Here is a 21833-nt window from a genome sequence, read left to right on the forward strand (position 1 = left end):
AAGATAGGGAAAGATAAGTTAAACCCAACGGACGCGGTGAAAACCCGAAGAGAATGCAGAGATCATCTGATCAACGCCGCGAAAATCTTCGAACCTATAGTGTAACAACTAGATTTTAATCATGGTTTTACGATTTTTTTTAATCAGTGGCAGAGAAATTGTCCGTCCAACTCGAGAATTGTATTTTGCCATATTTATTATTAGTTTCCTTAATATGAATTTTTCTGAATTTTTTCTTAATTTCAAGTGTAAAATTAACGGAGTTTATTTTTCATAAATGTGCAGGTGGAGCTGACGGGTTACGTTATTTCTGAAGTTCTGCTGAGCGTTCGGGAACCGCACCTCAGAAAGGAAGTATGTTGCTCAAGAGACCATCGACCAATATGACACAGCAATTTTATGTATATGGGACGCTGTAATTGATTTTCTTCCTTACAGCTCGCCGTATTTTCCAACCATCTCCTGAATGAAAAAATTCAATTCACCGCGAACGGATTCTTTCCTCTGGAGCTGAGCTTACTCACCACGGTGAGTTTGACGAAATATTTGGGTATTGAGATCGCTTGAAATATTACGCAGTCGAACTTTTGAATCAGGAGAAACACGTAGGTCAGAAGTCAATCGCTCTACCGCTATCGCTAATCGCTAGAAGCAATTCTACCGGCAAGGCTGACATTGTGATGGAAAAATGTCGGTCTAAATCGATTTTTCGATCAATCTATTTTTAATCGAAATGGAAATCTCGACTTTTCAACAAAAATCTAAATACGAACCAAAATATCGATACATCGAAAAAATCGACGGTTCTATGAAAAAAGATAGGGTAGTGAGGGGCAACAGTCCGCACGGGGCAAGATTCCTTTTCCGAAATATTTCTCGAAATACCTTGATGATACCACTTGTAGTCAATCAGTTTCATTTTTGTGACCAAATGTAACACAGGGGTGCGTTCAGTGGAAGACAACGAACGACAGAATGCGAGTTTTTATTTTTCAGTTTTACGCAACGTTTTTCTAATTTGTAGGGCCGCGTAATTTCTGTATATGCTTTGGGCGTTTATTTAATTTCTAATTTTGTGTAGCATTCCTTTAAATGCATTCTTTGTCTAAAAAATTCATGCAGTTAGCAGGCTCGCAACTCACTATGTGGTTGTGTTATGGCGTATTAAGTGTAGCAAGTGCTGTTGGGGCAAGAGTCCTAGGGCAACTGTCCGCATGCGGATTCTCGCCCCACGGGCGCTGACTCCTGCCCCACTTTATAGGATTGCTTTTGCTGTGACTTCACAGTTTCTGCCATAAATATTATATATATACTTTTTTAATAACTGTATTGAAAGAAAATGCGGAAAATGTAAGAGAAAAACATATTGGGAAGCATTAGGATAAATTTTGGAGATTGTCTCTGCGTACACGTCTTAAGACTTTGTGTGCAATAGAACATATAGCATGCAATGATTGGGATTCCGAAAAATATTACCTATTTCCAAGAATATTAGATGCGTTTTATTCGTAGGTATGCATCATACTGCCTGTTGTTGTCCGACCTACCCTTGAACAGGCATGAGTGTAAATTCCCCAGTCCTTATTTTTCCGAAAAAGCGTTTGAAAATAAGCCTGCAGTTGGATCACCTCCAGGAACTCTTTTGCGAACGACAGATTCGGTATTCATTAATTTAGACATTTATTATGACCGGTTGAAACATTTTAAGGGAGATCCAAAACTCGCTACTGATGATCTAGTTTTGTCATGGAAGGCGAAGTGTAGCAAGTGCTGTTGGGGCAAGAGCCCTGGGGCAACTAACCGCATGCGGACTGTTACCCCACGGGCGCTGACTCCTGCCCCACTTTATAGGATTGCTTTTTCTATGATTTCTTAGTTTCTGCCATAAATATTATGTTTACCTTTATAATAATTAAATTGAAAGAAAATGCGGACACTGTAAGAGGAAAACCAATTGGAGAGCATTTGGATAACAAATTTTGGAGATTGTCTCTGCGTACACGTCTTAAGACGGTATGTGTGTAAGCATTGCGAGCGTAAAATCGGCGTAAAAAATTCAAAGTGGTCTGAAATTCTTACGAGTTCCCCCAACACCCAGAAACTAAACGTGAAGATAATTAAAATGAAAGTAAAGGGTTGAAGTACTAAGCGGCGGGGTCTGAACGGCAAACAGGGCATTCACTTCACAGGAAAAACTGATTATGACTATGTAGATTGTGGAAAACTGTACACAGATCCGCCAATTTTGTATTGCATAATGTGTTATGAATGTAAAATAGGGAGGAAAGAACCTTGCACCTCATTTTATGCATAGAGAAAGTTCCCATATGAAAACTGTGCTTAGGACTCTTGCCCCATAATGGTAGGACTCTTGCCCACGTCAGGGGCAAGTTTCCCATTTGTTTTTCTCTTACATTTTGCTGAATAACTACAGTTCTTAATTTCCTCTGCAGGATTGGAAGATAAGTATTATAAGGAAGTAAGTAGGAAGATAAGAAGATATACATGAAACAGGCAACAAAGTGTGAAAAAATAAAGATTATAGCTTGAACCTGAATGCATAATTTTTGTAATTGTTTGTTAGATGCGTACTCTTGCCCCTCATTTCCCTACAGGTTGTACGAAAATGTTTATTATTCATTTCAAAAACACTAAAAATACGCATTTGAATGGAGAAAAAAAAAATCCCAAACAATCTACTAATTTAATAAGCACAATAAAGTTAGAGGATATCCGCTTGGAACCATTCGGCTTCACTAAAATACGTAAGAAATATTAACTGATTGAGATTCTTTCTTTATGATCGAGGGCGTGCATTTCCAGTTTTAACGGCCTTTAAGGCTATCACGAGGGACGGATGACGTAATCATACTCCCTCCCCTGCCCTTGGCCTGCGCGGCAGTAGCTTAACAGACTATGTACTATGTACTGCCGAGATCAAACGAAACGGTCAGGAACGACATCAAAAAATCGAGTTTGGATCGAAACTCGATGATCATGGCTCGATCTCGATTTCCTCCATCTTCGACTTTTGTAAGTAGATTTACTATTTTTATCGAAATCAGTTTTTCCATCATTAGGAAAACCTCCGAGGGACAAAAAATTTTAAATTCAATGACGATAAATTCTGTGAAAATTCCAAAGGCACGAGAGCACTTTTTCATGCCTATTTATTATCCATCCTGCGGTCTAGATATGTTAAAAAACCTAAAACGGATAAAACATCCATGTCTGCGGCAGCATTTGACTCGCTGTTATCTCACTTTCCTAAACATTTTTACCTTGCAATCGACAATGATAATCAGATAATGTGGAAGACTTTGAGTGAAGTTAAGTCGAGTAATTTAAGTGAATTTACCTTTGAAAATTCATTGATTTCAGGAGAGAAAAAAGTTACGGTATTCATGCTACGGTTTTTTAGTGGTGGGGCACTTTCCGATCATTAAAGCTAACTGCGAAAGTCTATCTATATACCTGTTGTTAAATGGAGGATATCCGTGTTAATATGAGGATATCCTCACATTTTCCTTATCAATTATAGATTTACTATATTCTTATGTGTGGCCATATGTTTTCATCCTCATCAACGCATGCATTTTGTCCTCATAATTCAAATGGTATTTTTTATTTTAAGAAATATCAGCTGGGAGTTTATAGTTTGTTTCCATTCGGTATTCATAGAGCTGACCTGAAAGATTTTAGGGATAGATTATCGATGTAGCAGATATTTTCTCGATAATGACCGCCCTTTTCAGAAAATGTTTTAACGTTAAATAGTGTCTTCGAGTGTAGGTCTTTAAGAATTAAATACTAAATATTTGGCCTACGTTTCTGTTTATATTTTTTCATAAATAAGAAGTTAGAGTTGACTGGATAAGTTATAAAAATAAATAAATACACGTTATAATGCAAATAATATTAATTTAAAAAAAAGCCCTGAAGAAGGTGCAAAGATGTTGGTGAAGAAACGTTGGCCAAACTATTTTCCTTTTAATTTTTAAATACCTACACTCCAAGACACTTATCAACGTTAAAAATTGAAGTAGAGAGAAAAAAAGCTCAAATTGTCATAAAAACGTTAAGAAAATACTCGGAAAAGGCTAAGATTGATGTTCTCACCGGACTATGCAGATAAAAACTTCAATTTTTGCTACTTTATGGTCCACCATTTCTAATTTGTATGTATTTTATATTTACGTGAGGGGTCTCAGTTGATGATTATTACAGGTTGTGCTATAAAAAATGATAAGGTTTACTATATTCTGACTATTCTATATTCTGAGATGTTGGTGTCTCCTACGTTAGAGTTTCGGAAATAGGGGTTTAAAAATTTTAGATCAATTAATTAAGTAGTTTTCATGTACATACTTTGTAAACTTAGGCTAGAAAAGGTTACGGTATGTCGAAAAAAATTGTCTTCTCAGGGGGCTGTATTTTATTTTTAATTCGTTTTGAGGTTTTCCCATATTATTATCTCATTTAATTTATTCTTCATATCTCCTATTAAGTATATATGAAGAATAAATTGTAAGACAACCATTTGCAGCAAAACCGTTAATTCCATCCGTGGAGTAAACTGTTTTTAAACCCTATTTCCTAAAAATCGTAAACATATATTGCCATAACGTCGAATAATGGGCCTTTCAATGCTTAGTATTGTACAAAATGAAGGAAATTCAAAGTCGTTTTCAGAAAAAAATGTACCGCTCAATCGTAGTTCACGGATTCAACGTAGCTTATGGAATTATAATTACTTCGTCTGAAAAATATTGGCTTTGTTAACATTTTTTCTTGCGTTGAAGAGAAGGATTAAAGATACAATCAAGCGGCTCTTAAAAAAATATTAAAAATTAACCTTAAAAATTTAGATTACTGTGTATGATTTCTCAAATGGACATATTCTTCATCATAGAAGTTAAAATATTTCTCCTTGTCTCCTTTAGGTGACCGCCACTATCGTGTCGCTGGTGGTTGTGCTTATCCAGTTCAAGTACGCTCCATAATGAGCCACTGTTTAATTTAAATTTACCTCATCCAATCACTGGTGCATCCGACTGAAGTGCCTGTGGTGAGAAAATCTGCACTCGGGCTGTATTACCCATGGATTATATTAACTTCCTTTCCCCTTATCCCATAGGTGATGGTGATCTCAGTTTCCCCTAAAGTTATAAAAAGTACGTATTCACAAACAGCACTGACATTGATGTAATAAATGAGAATTGTTTAAGATAAATCTTCAAGTTCGATTCTTTCATTCTCTGTCTAAAATGTACATACTTACTTGATGTACCAATGTAATCTTGTGATGCCGAAAAAATATTATGTAAGACATTCGTGCAGACTAATATGGATGTTCTCACAAGACTATGCGCACCCATACTTCATTTTTCGCTATACCATTTCTAATCTGTATGTATTTCATCTTTATGTGAGGGGTCTCAGTGGAAGATAATTTATAGGTTGTCCTTTAAAAATATGAGGTTTACTTTATTCTAAAATTGAGGTATTGGTGTCTCCTGGGTTATGAGTTCAGGAAAACCCACTCGGGTAAACTTATAAATTCAGATTCGAAAGAGGACTCATACATATTTTCTGTTCTACGTATTATTTTAGTTCCTCTGTGTGATTTGCTACTTTTATTTTCCCTGTTAGCATTCATTATCGCAGATTAATGATATGTTGGATCATTCTCGAGTAATGCCCCGTACTCCAGAAGGTGATAAGCGAAGTGATTTTAAGTATTTTTTGGCACGAACAGGGGTCGAAGCTCCTTAGTTTCCCTGAATAAATTTTCTCAGATATATTTTGAGGTTATACGGACTCGATAAAAGGTAGTGAAAATATGTTAGAAAATTAGATTACCTACTTATTCATTAAGCATGTTCGTGTTACAATTTTTGATAGGAGCTATTAATGTCTGTATGAACAAAATTCTTATCATGTGTACACTAAATACCACTTTACCAACTATTGAGATGTAATTATTGATTATGTAAATATAGTGAGATGTAATTTCTCAATGAAAATTAAATGCATTGACTGTGATTGAATGAGAAGGTCCTTAAAGAGGTCCGTAATAAAGTATTAAGAGGAAGAAGATGATGCAATTTAATTGGTCTTTTCATGAGACATGAAGGTTGAAGGAAAATAATTCGCGTTGGCCAATTGGATGGGAACTACAGCAAAGAAAGCATTAAGCAGAAACAGAGGGTGAATAATGCAATGGGAAACTGTTTGGGTGAAAAGATCAGTGAATAGGAACATTTTGTGGACAACAGCATCGAATCATTCTTAGGATTGTTGTCTGGTGATAATAATTTGATAGGTGACTACATTTTATAAAATTTTAATCCAAGAATATTTAGGACATCTCTTGAAATAATGAAGTTATTAAAATGTTTTCCTTACCTCAGTTTTACTCATATATTCTGTATATAGTCGAATTTGCAAAATTTTCAATCCGAAAATATTTATTCCTTCTAAAAAGTACTTTTGAAAAACTGCCTAGTCATCAGTTATAAGCGTATAATTTATAGAACATGACATTTTGAAATATTTTAATCTGAGAATATGTTTGTATCCCCTAGAATAAAAATACTAATGAAAAAATATTTTCCCAAAGTCACTTACAATCTTAAAATCAGCTACTAATCATCACCAATTTCGGTTGAGAAAAGGTGCAAAATTTTATTTTTGACGCGGAATGGTTTGGTTTTCCTAATCTCAATTACCTAATGGCTCTGCTATCAGGCGTTTTCAAGGTTATTGCGTGGAGTTTTCAACGCCCCTGAGACCTCATAAAAATTATCCTACTATTCTTGCAATTATTGCATTGCAGTATTCAGATTCGGTGACATTATTACACTTAAAAAGTCAATATGATCAGATGATAAAGGATTATGATTCATTTCATACGAAGCAGAGTTGACGGAAGTGGAAGTTACGCACAAATGATTTCATCATGCGGTCTAGAGCACGGCTGGCCGTATGCTCGAGTTCACCACATCCTTTGGCATTAACCCTCTGCATTTCAAGTGCGAAGCTGTAGTTTGACAGAGCTCTTACATGATATCCTTTATAGCTGCTGTCTTCGTAGTGCTTTCTTGATTCATCAAGTTGAGTACGCCTTACGGGCTACTATCTCGGACAAGCCGCATTCTTTGGTTGTATTGAAGTGCGACGCTCAATTTCAACTGATCCTCTGGTGAATACACTTACAGAATATCCTTCTTAGGTACAGAGTCCGTTTAAATTATCGATTATTCATACTGTGAACGGCACTACTTTCCTGGACTAACTCCATCGTTTGGTATCAGTATTGGTATAAAAGTGGTACTATCTCATTAGACCTCTTCCCTGGTGAGAACACGTGCGCGATATTTCTAAATTTGTCTCGGTACATCGATGACTTCGTAATGCATTCTTGATTATTCAAGTGGTGAAGAGCACATCAGGTTACTTTCTCCTCATCCTTTGGTATCAGTTATCGTATTTTAAGTGCGACTCTCGTCCTGTGCCCTGGTGATAGATTTTACGGGATGTCTTTCAAGGCTTCTATCCTCGCCGTCTACGCACTCGTTCTGGCGATCGAAGAATCAAGTGCCGTCGATATTCACCCGGATTATGCGATGCCTTGTCCTCTTGAGCACAGCATTCTCCTCCCGCAATCGGCCCATCCAGCCGAGAATGGTAGCGTGTGGGATCCGGTGGCCAACGTATCCTATCCGAACGGCACGCACTGGGAAGTAGTGTGGGATCGAGCACGGGGAGGCGGCAAGTCGCCTGGGACCGAGTACTGGGGCTGCCCGTGCGAAGCTGGGATCCCGTGTCTCCGCAAGTGTTGTCCTGCTGAAGAGGCGAAGAAGTGGGGTACCCAGTGCGTGCAAGATGACGTGTTCTGCCCCAAGAACCTGGACGATGGGACGTCACTGTTGCAGCTCATCGGGGAAAAGCGCAGCATGGCATTGTTCGGGGAGGTGTACCGCAAGGGATTGTACTCGGCCCTCTCCGATTCTGGGCTTTACGCGGAGGAGAGTTGTCGACAGTCGTGGTCAGCAAAAGAGTGTCAAAATGTGTCACTGAGGCAACTATTACATGGTGGGGAAAAGTACTGCGTTGTGGCGGTTCCTGAATACGAGGACCACCCCTGGGCGTGTCAGTCTTCTTACTCGCTGTGGTTCGGTGTTCGTCGTTACATTCTCGACTATCCTGTGGGAAGAACAGTGGCTGCGGTGTGTTTCGCGGCCGCTTTCGCAGTCTATGCATGCATACCAGAGCTGAGGAATTTGCACGGAAAAATGTTACTCTCCCATCTGTTTTGTCTTTTCACAGCAGACTTAATATCCCTCGTAGCTATCGTCTATTCCCTTAAGGTTGGACTAAATTGGTGCTTATTCTTCGGTAAGACTACTTTATTTTGTATTTCATCATTATTATATGCTTTTTTTATTTTATAAGCTGTAAATGGCGTTTCAAATTTTATTAGGGCATCCCTTTTCAATGCCTTGAGATGTACCAGTGTAATGATAAAATAATGGTCATCACAAAATTACAACGGTCATTCAATTATAATAGAAAGACATCGTTCTTCATTTGTATCCCAGAGCATATTTTTTTAGCCTTTCTAATTGTAAAATGCTCAAATTCAATTACAACTGCGCGCTGGAACTCAATCTTTTGAACCATGACTACAACGTAGAGGACTTGAATATTCCTCGAGCTGGTCTTTGGAGGCTTTCAGGGGGTCTTGGCTGGGAAGTTGTGGTTGTCTCATCTTACATTAGTGCGCAAATCAGCCATAAACTAAGAGTGATATTACGTCCTGTAGATGCCGCATAAGCTCCATGTTTTTTCACTGAGCAGTTACTACAAAAAAAAACTCCATTGGCCACTTTTTTCAGTGCTCAAACATTAAAATCCATTTTTTTTGCTTGGGTGGGCTTAATTTTAATATTTGCACAATGTACCTCCACTCTGCAGGAGTCTACACTTTATCATTTTTGGGGTGCTATAATCATTATTCACTCGTTTTACTCGGTCATGGTGAAATAAAATCGCCTTGTTTTATGCATATTGTTTTTCTTAATTGAAAAATTGTGGCCTTTTGTCACTTTGTTAAATCAGATGATTGTAAAGTAATTAGATCATATGCACTATTATTTTACTGTACTGAGCTAATTCTTATATCAATCTGTTGGATAAAAATGGATATTTATTTCTCGTAACTAATACCATAAGTTCTCAATCGTTTCACATTGAAGTCATTGGATTGCGATTGATATCACGTTGCTATCGTTAAAAATTTATCTCAATGTATTATTGCATGATTTTAAGTATGTCATCCTTTTATTTCAGGATTCAGCATTCAATTTTTCTTCCTCACGACTTTTTTCTGGCTCAATATTATCTGCTATGACATTTATTCCACATTCAGGTAATGTCTTAAGTCTATTGTTTCAGCATTTACATAATGTTTTAGCGTGTGAAAGGTTGGATAATGACGGCAGAAAGCGACTTAGCTCACGATTATTATTGGAATGAAATTAAAATTTAGTTTGATATTTAAAATAATTCTGATGTGAAAATATTTCTTAATTTGATATCAATGAATGAAAGAGGTGAAAATTAATTATTAAATTTCATTTTTATGCTATTTATCCATAGTTAAATTTTCATGATAAAAATGGAATTTTTGAACACGAGGAAATAAAACAGATTTTAGGAGTGTAAAAGTGAAAAAAAACTCATCTCAGTGTGCGCTTTCATTTGGTTATTGATCCATACCTCTACCTCTCATTTCTTCGTTTTATTTATACGCTAAATTATGTTAAATTTATTATTCCTGTGTAGCATAAATATTTTTTCTTATTATACTTCACACTGAAGGCGTATAAAGGAAACTACCCACTTACTATGTGCAATGAGAAAAAGGAAATAAGACCAGCTTTAAAATTTATTAATTGATTATTACAGAAATCAACAATTGCGGAGTGAATAAAGTACCTAACTTCAAAAATGGAATGAATCGTTATAATACTGTTTGATAGGTACTTCGCGTACCTCTAATTAATTTTTTTAGAAATATATAACATCTTAATCTACGGTCATCTCTTAATTAAACTTTTAGAGCATCTCTATCAACCATGTCAGACTGATTGGAAAAGGGTTACTCTTCAAATTACAATGATGTTTTTATAAATATATGGCATTAAAATTAGTATTAATTTATCTATAATTTTAATCAAAGAATTGTACAATCGTTTATGCTTCCGTGGGATGATAAAAATTAAGTGCTGTAGCTTTCGGGATCTACCCCGCGTGTCCTCAATGTCTCGAACGACAGATTCACCGGAGGTTAAAGATGCCAACTGCAACACCGGCGAAACTGCCATGCTGTTATCCCAGACCAGCGGTTCCCAACCTTTATTTATATTGTACCCCCAAAAATGTAACGTGCACATTTTATTAAATAATTTTACTATGGGTAGGTGACACTTTTAATTATAATTAATTGTATAAATAGAAACTGTTTTATACACCCCATAAAATATGCATGCATATTTCCCGGTTAAGAGATGTTACCACCGGTTGGTAACCGCTGTCCTGGACAATAAAGAAAGGTACGCAGAGTGAATACTGAAAATGACGGCGCTACAAGTATGTGCAAAGTTTAATTTTGCATCGATTTACAGTATTAAAGTATACCGGGACTAGCCACGGTGATAACTTTTTACGGAGTCACCCGCAATGCACAAATATTCCGAAAAATCCACAGAGGAAAAATCATTCGCCTTGACCGGGATTCGAACCCGGATTTCCGGAAATCGAGGGATCCGGGTTCGAATCCCGGTCAAGGCGAATGATTTTTCCTCTGTGGATTTTTCGCTCGATTTACAGTGTCAGATTCAATTATAAATCCACTTGTATGGCGCAACACTGGTGATGCAAAGCGAATTTTATGGGATTGGAGTGAGAAATAATGAGTACGAGGAAGTTTCGGCGGGGATGCGTGGAATTAATGGATGCAATTTTTATCATATCGCACTGATTACGCGAATTAAGTGGATTCTTCATTCCTTTCAGGCGGGTTGGGCCCCTCAAGATGATGCGACCGGCCAAGGAGATGAAGAGGATGCTTCTCTATTCTCTCTATGCATGGGGTGTTCCCCTATGCATCCTCATCATATCCGTGGCACTTGAATTGGTACCTGGACTACCTCTAGGCACCATCAAGCCCGACTTCAGGGTCAACATTTGCTGGTTCTACAGTGAGTATGCTTCCTGCTCATCGAATATCATTTGTTTATATTTGATCCGAGGCGTGGAAGATTCTACTAAGGGAATGTGCAAGGAAGAGTTTTGTTTGCCTCGGTTATCGTGGCTGTCATCGTCAACGTACCTACCTGCCGATTTCTAAAATAGTTGTAATAAAGGTTGTAAAACGGTGTAGTGAAATAAACATTCTGCCACACACTCGAGTTTTCGTTGAGATAGGAACCGAGGAAAATATAAAACCGTTTACCAATCGTCTAACCCTCCAATATTATTACGTATTGGTCGTAAATGAGTTAGAACGAAATATGTTGTGAAAATTGTAGGAAATATATATATTATCATGACTCATAAATAATGAAATAGCTTAAGGATTATAAATGAGCTGCATTTTGAAATTTTCATTTTTATTATGCAATGAATATTCCTACTGCAAAAAATTCTTCGTGAGTATGATCTCAGCTTATCGTGTTGTAATGGACAGCTGTAATTAGTTTTTTTAATTTCATGTGGGATTACCTACCCTCAGGGTTTTGAGTCACCTCCAGGGCTCAATAGTTTGGAATGTATATGTCTTTTAGCGTCCAAGTGATGGCATTTTTGTGATTCTTTTATTCGTACGAGGGTGTGGTACAAATTGGTCAATACTACGTGACATAAGCCTCATTGTATTTAATTTCCTGAAATGGCAGTGCAAGTCTTATTTTCTACGTTGTTTTTGAAAGTAAGTTTTTACCGTTTAAATGAAAATGTGTGTTTTACACAAATCTCACTAACTATTATCCATTGTCCCTTTTGCAGCTGATGTTGCCGCGGTGTTGTTCTTCTTGGGAGTCACATCTTTACTCCTGGGGATCAATGTGGTATTCTTCATTCTGACAGCCATCAAGATATACAAGCTCAAGAAAGAGACAGCCATTTTGAAGAACCGTGAGAGTGTCATGGAAATGGAAGTCGTGAAGCAGAATAAGCAAAGGTAATCGTCTATCAACCATTTATCCTCAAATTAGTGTGATTGATGGTATATTTTATTAGTAGTTTGGTAGCAATAGTACATCACATCAATGCTTATCAACTAATTACTTTCGGCCAAGTTTTATTAATACTTGGTTATACTCGTATTAATTTTATAACATTTATACCCAAGATTATTCTTGAATAGCCAATTTTCAGAGTATTTTTTGTTAATAATTCTCAAAAAACTGTTTTAGGCTTAAATTAACGGATGCCTTTTACCAGGTTACAAGCGAGTGACTTGAGGAGTATTGAAAGTGAATTCTATAAATACAACGTATTATTTTTACGAACAATGGTGTAAATATATGAGATGAGATAGGTAGCCTGTGGAACGATAGGTTAAAAGGATCCTATTAATTTTTCAGAAAGTGCCAACGATGTTATCTTCAGCTCTTACGCAGACCCGTCATTACGTTGGAATCACGTCATCGATAGCTACTTTAGTACTTAAATTTTAATCATTAGTTTGATTTTGGTAAAATATTTTAAAGAAAAGATACCTACGTGTCAACCGTTGCGAGGAAATTATTATTTTTTCTTAATTACTGTACCTCATGGAGATGATTTTTAGCATATGAATTGAAATTTTACTGTATGCGACAGAACAACCTTTTTGTTATGTCCAATCTTTGGCTCTTCCGGAAACGGCCATAGACTGAAGGACACTGCCCTTATCTCATGAGGGTCTTTAAGGAAGAAGTTATAAAATGAAACCTTTATCGTTAAAAGACTGCATTTCTTCCACTCATTGTCATTCTTCAGACAAGCGTTAACTTGTCAACAATTCATTGATTAAAAATTTCTTGAATCATAATTCTCCTCTTAACGAGGGCTACTGATATTTCTGTTGCGCGCAATGGCTCTTCTGTCTGCCCAAAATCCTGTATCGTTGCACTTCGAAATTTTCGGTGCTCTAAATCAGCATTGTAAGTTTGGACTTGTAACAAGAACACGAAGCTGTGACGGAAAACTCAATGTTATGTGACGAATTGAAACTAGAGTTCGTCAACGAGGCCTGATTTTTTGCGGCACAAACATCTGTCATTACTGCGACAATTTCCGTGTTTCAAAGGAAAACTTATTACTAAAGGGACGTTGCTTGCATGACAGAAATAGCTTGAGATACCAACGTAATTGGCCGTCCTACATGATCTAAACATAAAATTCAAGTAATATTTTTAAAAATACTTTTAGTTCTCTGACCATTAGATTTATGGTTGTATTGCTCTCTGCTTATCTCGAAACGTAATGCAGGCTTTAGCTATTTTATCTCAGGTTGCTGATTCCGATTCTTTATGGTTATTTTTGCGTGCTTTACAGATTCGACATGTACGTGAAACTACTTTTGATGATGGGATTTCTCCGAGCTGTCGAAACTGGTTTCCGACTTCTACTACACTCGAATCAGCTGTTGCGGTTGACGGATTACACAGAAGGAGTTAACGGTTTCCTCACATTCATCATCTTCGTTTGGAAAGACGACATTATATCCCATATAAAGAGAAAAGTGTTTCGATATCCGCGATTTGAATATTAGGGACGGAGTCGGTGGACCGATGATATGATTGAAATGATCATTGATGAGCCAAACATTCGATCTGATCATGGGGAACTTATTTCGTTCATGTGCACAATGAATAAAAAACTTTTGCCGATTCCAAAAAGAAACGTTTTGTATTGAAAATGAAAGATTAAACTCTGTATACTAATATATTTGAAAAGGCACGACCCGGGTTTCATATCATGGTTGCAGTATCCCTTTGCCAAACATCCTAGAGGTGGGTCGCAGGGTATTATGTAGATGTAGGTGTACATCGTCAGGTTGCATGTTATGAAACCCGGGTCGTACTTTTTAAAAATATATTATTGAACCAAACAAAGCGTATTATTTCATTTTCCACAGTGGAAAGGTTTCACACAGTTAAGACTGAAGCCATCCGTTAAACCTTTTTGTATTTTTTTTCGTAGAAGTGGCTTTTAAAAGTGCTTTATATACTATTGCGGGTGATGTTACGTTTCCTCACAGTGACTCCTGAATATTCTGAATTAGAACTGTTTTATTTGATTAAGAGAACACTTGCAGTTTCGTGACCGACGAACGCCAAGTTACCTTGCCATGCTACTTTAGTTTCGGGAACACTTTGTTTAACTGGAGGACAGCTATCTGGTACGACAAATTCGAACTAGGTACTTCCAGCAGAAGAGATATCACGCGGTCATTGCTGCGTTAGCCCTTTAAGGACCAAGGGACATATATATCCAATTTTTTTTTATTCTCTCAAAATTAAAAGAGTAGATATATGATTGTAATAACTGGCTCCATTGAAGAATAGGCTATTGGCTTCTAGTTTTTAATTATTTTTGTGAAATCCTTATGATATTTTAGTTCCCACATTGTTAAGAACTTTCACTTGAAATACCGTTTGCGAAGTGGTAATTTGATAGTTTATAACAAATCAATGAGAAGGTCAATTACAACAGGCATTTCGGTTTATCCTTTATGTGTATATAGCCTGTGGAGTTAGTACTAAAAACTCCGCGTTTGTGCTTTAATATTCACAAAATTAGTTTTTTTATATCATGGGACACACATGTCCCTATGGTCCATAAGGGAGCGAGAATAGGGTGGTTTCCTTTTATTTTTTTATTGCCTAAATCGAAAGATTCCTGTCTCCTCTCCTGTAGTACGTTTTTCGAACGTACGAAAGACTCCTGTACGTAAGACGTAAGACTTCGTACGAAAGACTCCTGTAGTACGTTTTTCACGCATTTAGATTTTTAAATGACGATTTCTATTTTTCGCGATTAAATGAAATGTGAAAATTTTGAAGCGCGCGAAAACGCGACGCGTAAGTATGAATGCCGGGAAAACTCCATGTGACGTCGTTCTGGTTCCCGCTGCCGCAAGTGAGGTGACCTTGGGACGAGGCTCTGAGCGCTGATACGACGCAGGATGCTAGCAGGTAGCAGAGTACTACGCTAGCTGGTATCGCTTGGCTTAAATAATGATTATTAATACCTTATCAAACGAAGGAAACTTCCCGACCTTAGCCAGTTTTAATAGGTGATTATTAAGACAGGTTTGCCTGAGCTCTGTGTCTCATGCATGCATTGGTAATCTCAGACGATGTAAAACTCCTATCTACTCGTATAGAAACTAGGTCCCTGTGACGTCACGTGGAGTGGCCTCGCATGGACGCCAATCTGGCCTTTTTCAAATGAGGATAAAATTGACCATTGCCATTCGTCTAAACCGGTATTTCTAAAACCAAATAATTTGTATATTATGAATACACTAATGGTGGGTAACGAATCGCAATCAATTCCTTTCGTTTTCTTTAATGAAGGAAACTACCCTATTGGTATTAATTTCACTTCCCAGGCTGTATCTCAGAAACTATTGAAGATACCGCTTTCTTATAAATGTTTTTGGAATCTACGCAATAATACTAACCTATAAACGTATTTTATAATGCAATATATAGGTTGCAATCTTTATCGACCTTAAATGGTTAAAGAATGGGCTTCGAAATGCATATTACTTAGCTACTGTCAGTTACAGTCAAAGAACATCAAAATATTGTCGTCTGGTGTTCGTCAACTTCGATTAAATGCACGGATGTTAGGAAATATCCGTGGATTAATCGACTGCAGAACTCGCGAGTATTACTCCAGAGGATTTTCCAGCCGGGCTCTATTTTTTGTCATTGGTGGCGCATTAAAATGCGTTTGCAAAATTTGCCACTCGATTTCCATGTTGGATAGGACAACATCTAACCTGATCTCTGCATTTCATCAGGGTTCGGATGTGTACTTTCAGACAACAGTTTCGCTGGCTATCCTGCCTGTTGTCTACAAACAAGCTGACGCGGAAGATAACCCTGAAGAAATGCAGAGATCAAACCATCGCCGCGGAAACCTACGTTCTAACAACATCTAACCTTGTTACGAAAAGCACGTTGTTTGTGTAACAGAAATTGTTCGAGAGACCAACGTATTTCGCCTACATGAACTGTGAAAGATAAAACTGTATTGGGTAGATCCCTGAAGATCAGATTAGGCTATAATTATGGCTCGTAGAAGTTTATTTGGGAATTCCACCGGGTCAGGTTCTCCAACTCTATCTCGGCCGACGTTTCAATGTACGACTTGTCCATCATCATCAGGGCATGTCGAATCTTGGAAATCGTCCTCCTTGTATAAGGATGACGGGGGTTCAACGGGGACAGGAGTTACGTGATTGGTCGAGGACGTCGAGGATTTCCGGCCTTTTTTTCCGTTCCTCACGAGATGGAGTTGGAGAGCTTGACCTGGTGGAATTCCCGAATAACCTTCCACGATTCGATTCGCCGGGAAAGCCTGCGATCATTCTTCATAATTATGGCTCGTAACCGAAATTTATATTCATGATGATGTATTCTATCAAATTCTTTACTTTCCTGTGTTAGTCTTCCCGATGGTAAATAATGTGCAAGTAAATAATTATGAGAAAATGGATCACTCAGCACTTATCGTCGTGCTGCGGACATTAATAAAACCGATTGAAATGCACCCAAAGTGGCCACACTGTTGTCTCCTTGTCTGTACTATTGACATTTCGATGCTCATTTTTTTAACGCGGCGATGACCGTATCATGCCTCTTCCTATGGAATTACCCAATTCGAAAGTATCAGATGGGATATCGGTTGTCTTTGAGTTTCAAGTGAACTCAAAAGTAAGTGAACTTGATGTGTGCTTTCGGAAATGACCGATGTACTCGAATGTTGTTATTTACTCATGCTATATTCAATGGTTATGTTGCTTGAATGGAATAAAATATACTGACACATGTATTTGAGTGCCGCCATCACTGATGCCTATTAAATAATATTTCAATCTTCAGCTGGTTAGAAATTCTGCATCTCTTCGGCCTATCAATTTCCTGCCTTCCTCCGCATAATTTTCCGAATATCCCTCTTAGTTCACCATCGCCGTTCATAAAAACTCCGCTTCGATATGCATTAATTTGGAATTTTAATTTATTATGTGGCGCAACGACTTTTTTGCAAACTTAGTAGCTCCCACTTCATGTAACTATCGTAGATAGAGCATTAAATGCCTGAATTTTAGAAGACGATAAAAAAATCAAAAATGCAGGTTTTCATTCGGCTAGATATTATTAAAAATCTTCTTCCTTACATTGACGATAGCAAAGACACTGATGGGATTTGACCATAATAGGTTTTGCTGTAAGTAACTTACAGTGGCGGATACAGAAAAAACTCAAGGGGGCGCAAATGATACCTTGAGATACCTTTACTGTTATCGCAGTAAAAAAATAAACAAGTCGCATGCAACGTTTAAGAAAGTTTAATTTTAACTCATTATACACATATACAAGACAATGTCATCTTATGACATGAAAAAGTTACTGATGTGGATCTGCCATGTTCAGCAATGCGGGCGGCCCCGCAAGGGGGGCGCGCGCCCCCTGTGCCCCTCTTTACCTGTGTATGTATCCGCCACTGGTAACTTAGAATCTCATAACTTGTTAGAAAGCAATTGTTTACGACATACATTTGGAGAATGCTTCTTTATATGTACATCAGGTGAGGCATTAACGATGACAGCAGTGGAAAAATTAAGGTTGGAAGCTTCCGAAATGTGGTGTTGTGAAAGAGTGATCGAGGTCAAATAGATCGTGTGAGTAACACAGAAGTTCCAGGAAGAATCGGAGAGAAGTTTTTGAAAACCTTGGGTAGGCGATGGGACAATTGGTCAAGCCGTGAAATACGACAGACATATGGAAATTATCGTCTTAGAATGTTGTAACTGACCAATTTTGATAACTGACAAGGAGACATCGCGAGAGCGATGTTCGGGCTCTGAATGCCGATATTATTTTTAGAAACCATACAGCTAATGTATAAAAATAGCCACGGCTTTCTTCCTCAAAGGTCCGGGTTCGAGAGATATTCGCATTTTGTTTGATGTTCGCGCCCTAAGTGGATTTTCATTTATGGTCTTAAGAGAGCAGTGAGGGATTTGCCCCTTATCCCGACACCTGTCGGAATAGTTTTTCGTCATTCGAATGCTTTCTTGGGCCCATGAGGCTACGAACCCGGCCTCACTTACTCTCGCACCGACCAACGGATATCTTAGTTATCGTCAAGACGCCTGTCGGTGGAGTCTATAGCCTGGCGGCCGGGGGTAAGTTACTCAGTGCTCTAGTGGAGGCCAATTATCTTATCCACACAGTCCACTCTTTTTTTGTTTGAATTATGAAATATGTGGCAATGTTGTAGCTCTCTCGGATTCCGGCCATTAGGGTCGTTTCCTATTTTTTAAAATGCCTAAATCGAAAGATTATTACTCCAGGAGTACGTATTTCACGCTTTTAGATTTTTAAATGAAGATATCTATTTTTCGCGATTAAATGGAAATTGAAAATTATTAAGCGCGCAAAAACGCGACGGCTAAGTATGAATGCTGGGAAAAGCCCGTTTGACGTCTGGCTACTGCTGTTTGAGGCCACCTGGGTGCGAGGCTATGAACGCCGCTACGATGCAGGCTGCTTGCTGCCGAGCATGGCGGTAGCGTATAGTACCCTGCTAGCAGGTAGCGCTTGGCTTAAATAAGGATTATTAATACCCTATCAAACGAAGGAAACTTTCCAATTATAGGCAGTTTTAATAAGTGATTATTAAGAGATGTTTCCCTGAGCTCTGTGCCTCATGCATGCATTGGTAATCTCAGACGATGTAAAACTCCTGACCACTCGTATAGTATCTATATAGGTCCTTGTTACGTCACGTGGAGTGGCATCACATGGGCGCCAATCTGGCCTTTTTCAAATGAGGTTAAAATTGACCATTAACATTCGTTTAAACTGGGACTTCTTAAACCTAATAATTTGTATATTATGAATACACTAATGGTGGGTAACGAATCGCAATCAATGCCTTTCGTTTTCTTTGATGAAGGAAACTTCCCTATTGCGGACGGAACGAAGGATACATGTAAAGATTTCGCCCACCATGACTTGTCTCGGCCTGTAGTTGAGAGGGCGCAGGGAGTAATCGCTCCCTCTCAACTGCAGCGATGGCTGCGCGCAAAATTTTCTTATTCATAAAATAATTTCCACTTCTTTTTTTTCCCTCAATTAGATTTTCTCCATAGGCCACCCACCCACTGCCTTCCCAAAACATCTCGCTCCTTACTACAGAATATGGCCGAAGCCCAACTGTGGGAAAACGGCTGGGGCGAGGATGAATTCATTGCCCTGAAATTCACGTGTAATTATGTACGTCCTCAAATTCGGGTGGTTAGCCACAATAGGGTGGTTTCCTATTATTTTTTTTATTGCCTAAATCGAAAGATTATTACTCCTGGAGTACGTATTTCACGCTTTTAGACTTTTAAATGACGATATCTATTTTTCGCGATTAAATGAAAAGTGTAAATTTTCAAGCGCGCGAAAACGCGACGCGTAAGTATGAATGCCGGGAAATCTTTCCGTGTGGCGTATTTCTGGTTCCCGCTGCCGCCCTGTGAGGTGACCTTGAGGCGAGTTGAGCGCTGATACGACGCAGGCTGCTAGCGGGTAGCTGAGTACCCTGATGGCTGGTAGCGCTTGGTTTAAATAAGGATTATTAATACCTTATCAAATGAAGAAAACTTTCCGACCTTGGCCAATTTTAATAAGTGATTATTAAGACATGTTTCCCTGAGCTCTGCGCCTCATGCACGCATTGGTAACCTCAGACGATGTATTACTCCTATCCTCTCGTATAGAAACTAGGTCCCTGTGACGTCACGTGGAGTGGCATCGCATGGGCGCCAATCTGGCCCTTTTCAAATGAGGATAAAAATGGACCATAGCCATTCGTCTAAACCGGTATTTCTAAAACGAAATAATTTGTATATTATAAATACAGTAATGGTGGGTAACGAATCGCAATAAATGCCTTTCGTTTTCTTTGATGAAGGAAACTACCCTATTCGGAGTTCCATTAAAAATCAATAAACTAATATGAAAATAAAAAGATCGCCAAGTAACTAACTTAAACGAACGGGGACGAGTTGTAAAATTGATTTATAAAATTATAAGAGAGAAAAAAAATAGTCTACACCAGAAATCGAACCCGGGACACACGCTATGAGAGTTCCTAGACCAGTGCCCCAGACTAGAATAATTTCATTACTGTTGTTTTAAAAGTAATTCTCAAATACATATTTTTTTCTTACCAATTTTCAGTAATTCCCCCTTTTTTGCAGTGAATGGAATGAATGCAATGAGTTTTAATTTTAATAAATAGTACTGCAAACAATAAAAAAAATTAAGTAAAATTAATGTGATAACGCGGCCATCGCTTTAGTTAAGAGGGAGTGATTACTCAAGGTGAGTCATGCTGCGCGAAATCTATACATGCGAATATCTCTCAAACCCGGGCCTATGTGGAAGGAAGCCGTGACACTTTTTCTACATTACCTGTATAGTTTCTGAAAATAACATCGGCATTCAGACCCCAAACATCACTCTCGCGTTGTCTCCTTCTTCTTAAAATATTAATGATGGTAGAGGAACAGCGGAGCTCCTGGTTCCCAGAACTAATTCGACCTTTGAGCTACTTTTGGCATCCTGTTTGTCTATAAATTCATTTTTATCCGTAAAAATATCCTTCCGTGAATCATATCCATGTAGGGAGAGATGGATGGAACTATTTCCTTGTGCATCATGAAAAATAAGCGGCAAGTTTTTCCGCTGGCTACCACAGTTAAAAGGCCTTCCACCACAATCTTCCTCAGTCACTTCCGCGTCTTTCAAATATGTACCGCATATCTTGAGTCACGACATCCTATTTAGTCAGCTGAAACTGCTTACATGCTGGTTTAACTAAGTATCCACCTTCCATGGTTTCCAATCAGCATCTATTCGAGCGCATTAACCCGTGTTTGGTTCTGCTTACCAAAGGTGTACCACTAGGCACTCCGATCCACTCTTCGGCTTCGCTAATGGAGAATGCCTGTGCTCGCACCCATTTTATGCTTGAAACTAGCCCCAAGACCTCTAATAATTCCCTTTACCGGAATGAGACTCGACATCGGGCGCAAGCTATACTTACTGAGGGAAAGCTCGAAGTGAAGCTGCCCCTAGATGGTTCGCTTCATAAGGGTTTTCCCTGAACAGGTACAGTTCACCACCTTTCGGGTCCCTTATAATTGTCATTTCTTAAAAATGTGTTTATCTCTGAAAAATTATCTTTTGGAAACGAACAGGATTTTAAGATAGTTACATGAGATACATGAGTATCGAACAGTACAAAGTATTTGTGCCCTAGAATTGTTTTTAAACAATATCTTCGTTACAGGAAATGAAGCCAATGACTTTTATGACGGCTGCATTATTGCTTGTCTGGACTTAGTTGCGTGCCCCAAGGGATTTTTTTTAAATTTAGCCATCGTTTGTAAAAGGAGATCGACACATTTTCACGTTTATGGGACGCTTTCTCGAATTGCATGCAGTTGCTGGCTGCAATTTCACAATTCCCATGCTATGTGGCCC

General features: G+C 38.2%; 1 protein-coding gene and 1 long non-coding RNA gene across 2 annotated transcripts; both read left to right on the plus strand.

Annotated features, from left to right (window-relative positions):
• Positions 1 to 289: 289 nt before the first annotated feature.
• Positions 290 to 5901, plus strand: LOC124159845. The gene is made up of 3 exons (XR_006865029.1): positions 290 to 354; positions 439 to 528; positions 4944 to 5901. It is a non-coding gene; the product is annotated as an uncharacterized LOC124159845 (long non-coding RNA).
• Positions 5902 to 7034: 1133 nt separating this feature from the next.
• On the plus strand, positions 7035 to 14124 carry LOC124158784 (G-protein coupled receptor Mth2-like). The gene is made up of 5 exons (XM_046534101.1): positions 7035 to 8400; positions 9355 to 9433; positions 11083 to 11267; positions 12073 to 12247; positions 13609 to 14124. Exons 1-5 carry the CDS (start codon positions 7539 to 7541, stop codon positions 13823 to 13825), a joined length of 1518 nt encoding a protein of 505 aa, XP_046390057.1. The 5' UTR covers positions 7035 to 7538; the 3' UTR covers positions 13826 to 14124.
• The last annotated feature ends 7709 nt before the right edge of the window (positions 14125 to 21833 follow it).

Source organism: Ischnura elegans, chromosome 5 (genome assembly GCF_921293095.1).
Source record: "Ischnura elegans chromosome 5, ioIscEleg1.1, whole genome shotgun sequence".
Classification (NCBI taxonomy): Eukaryota; Metazoa; Arthropoda; class Insecta; order Odonata; family Coenagrionidae; genus Ischnura; species Ischnura elegans.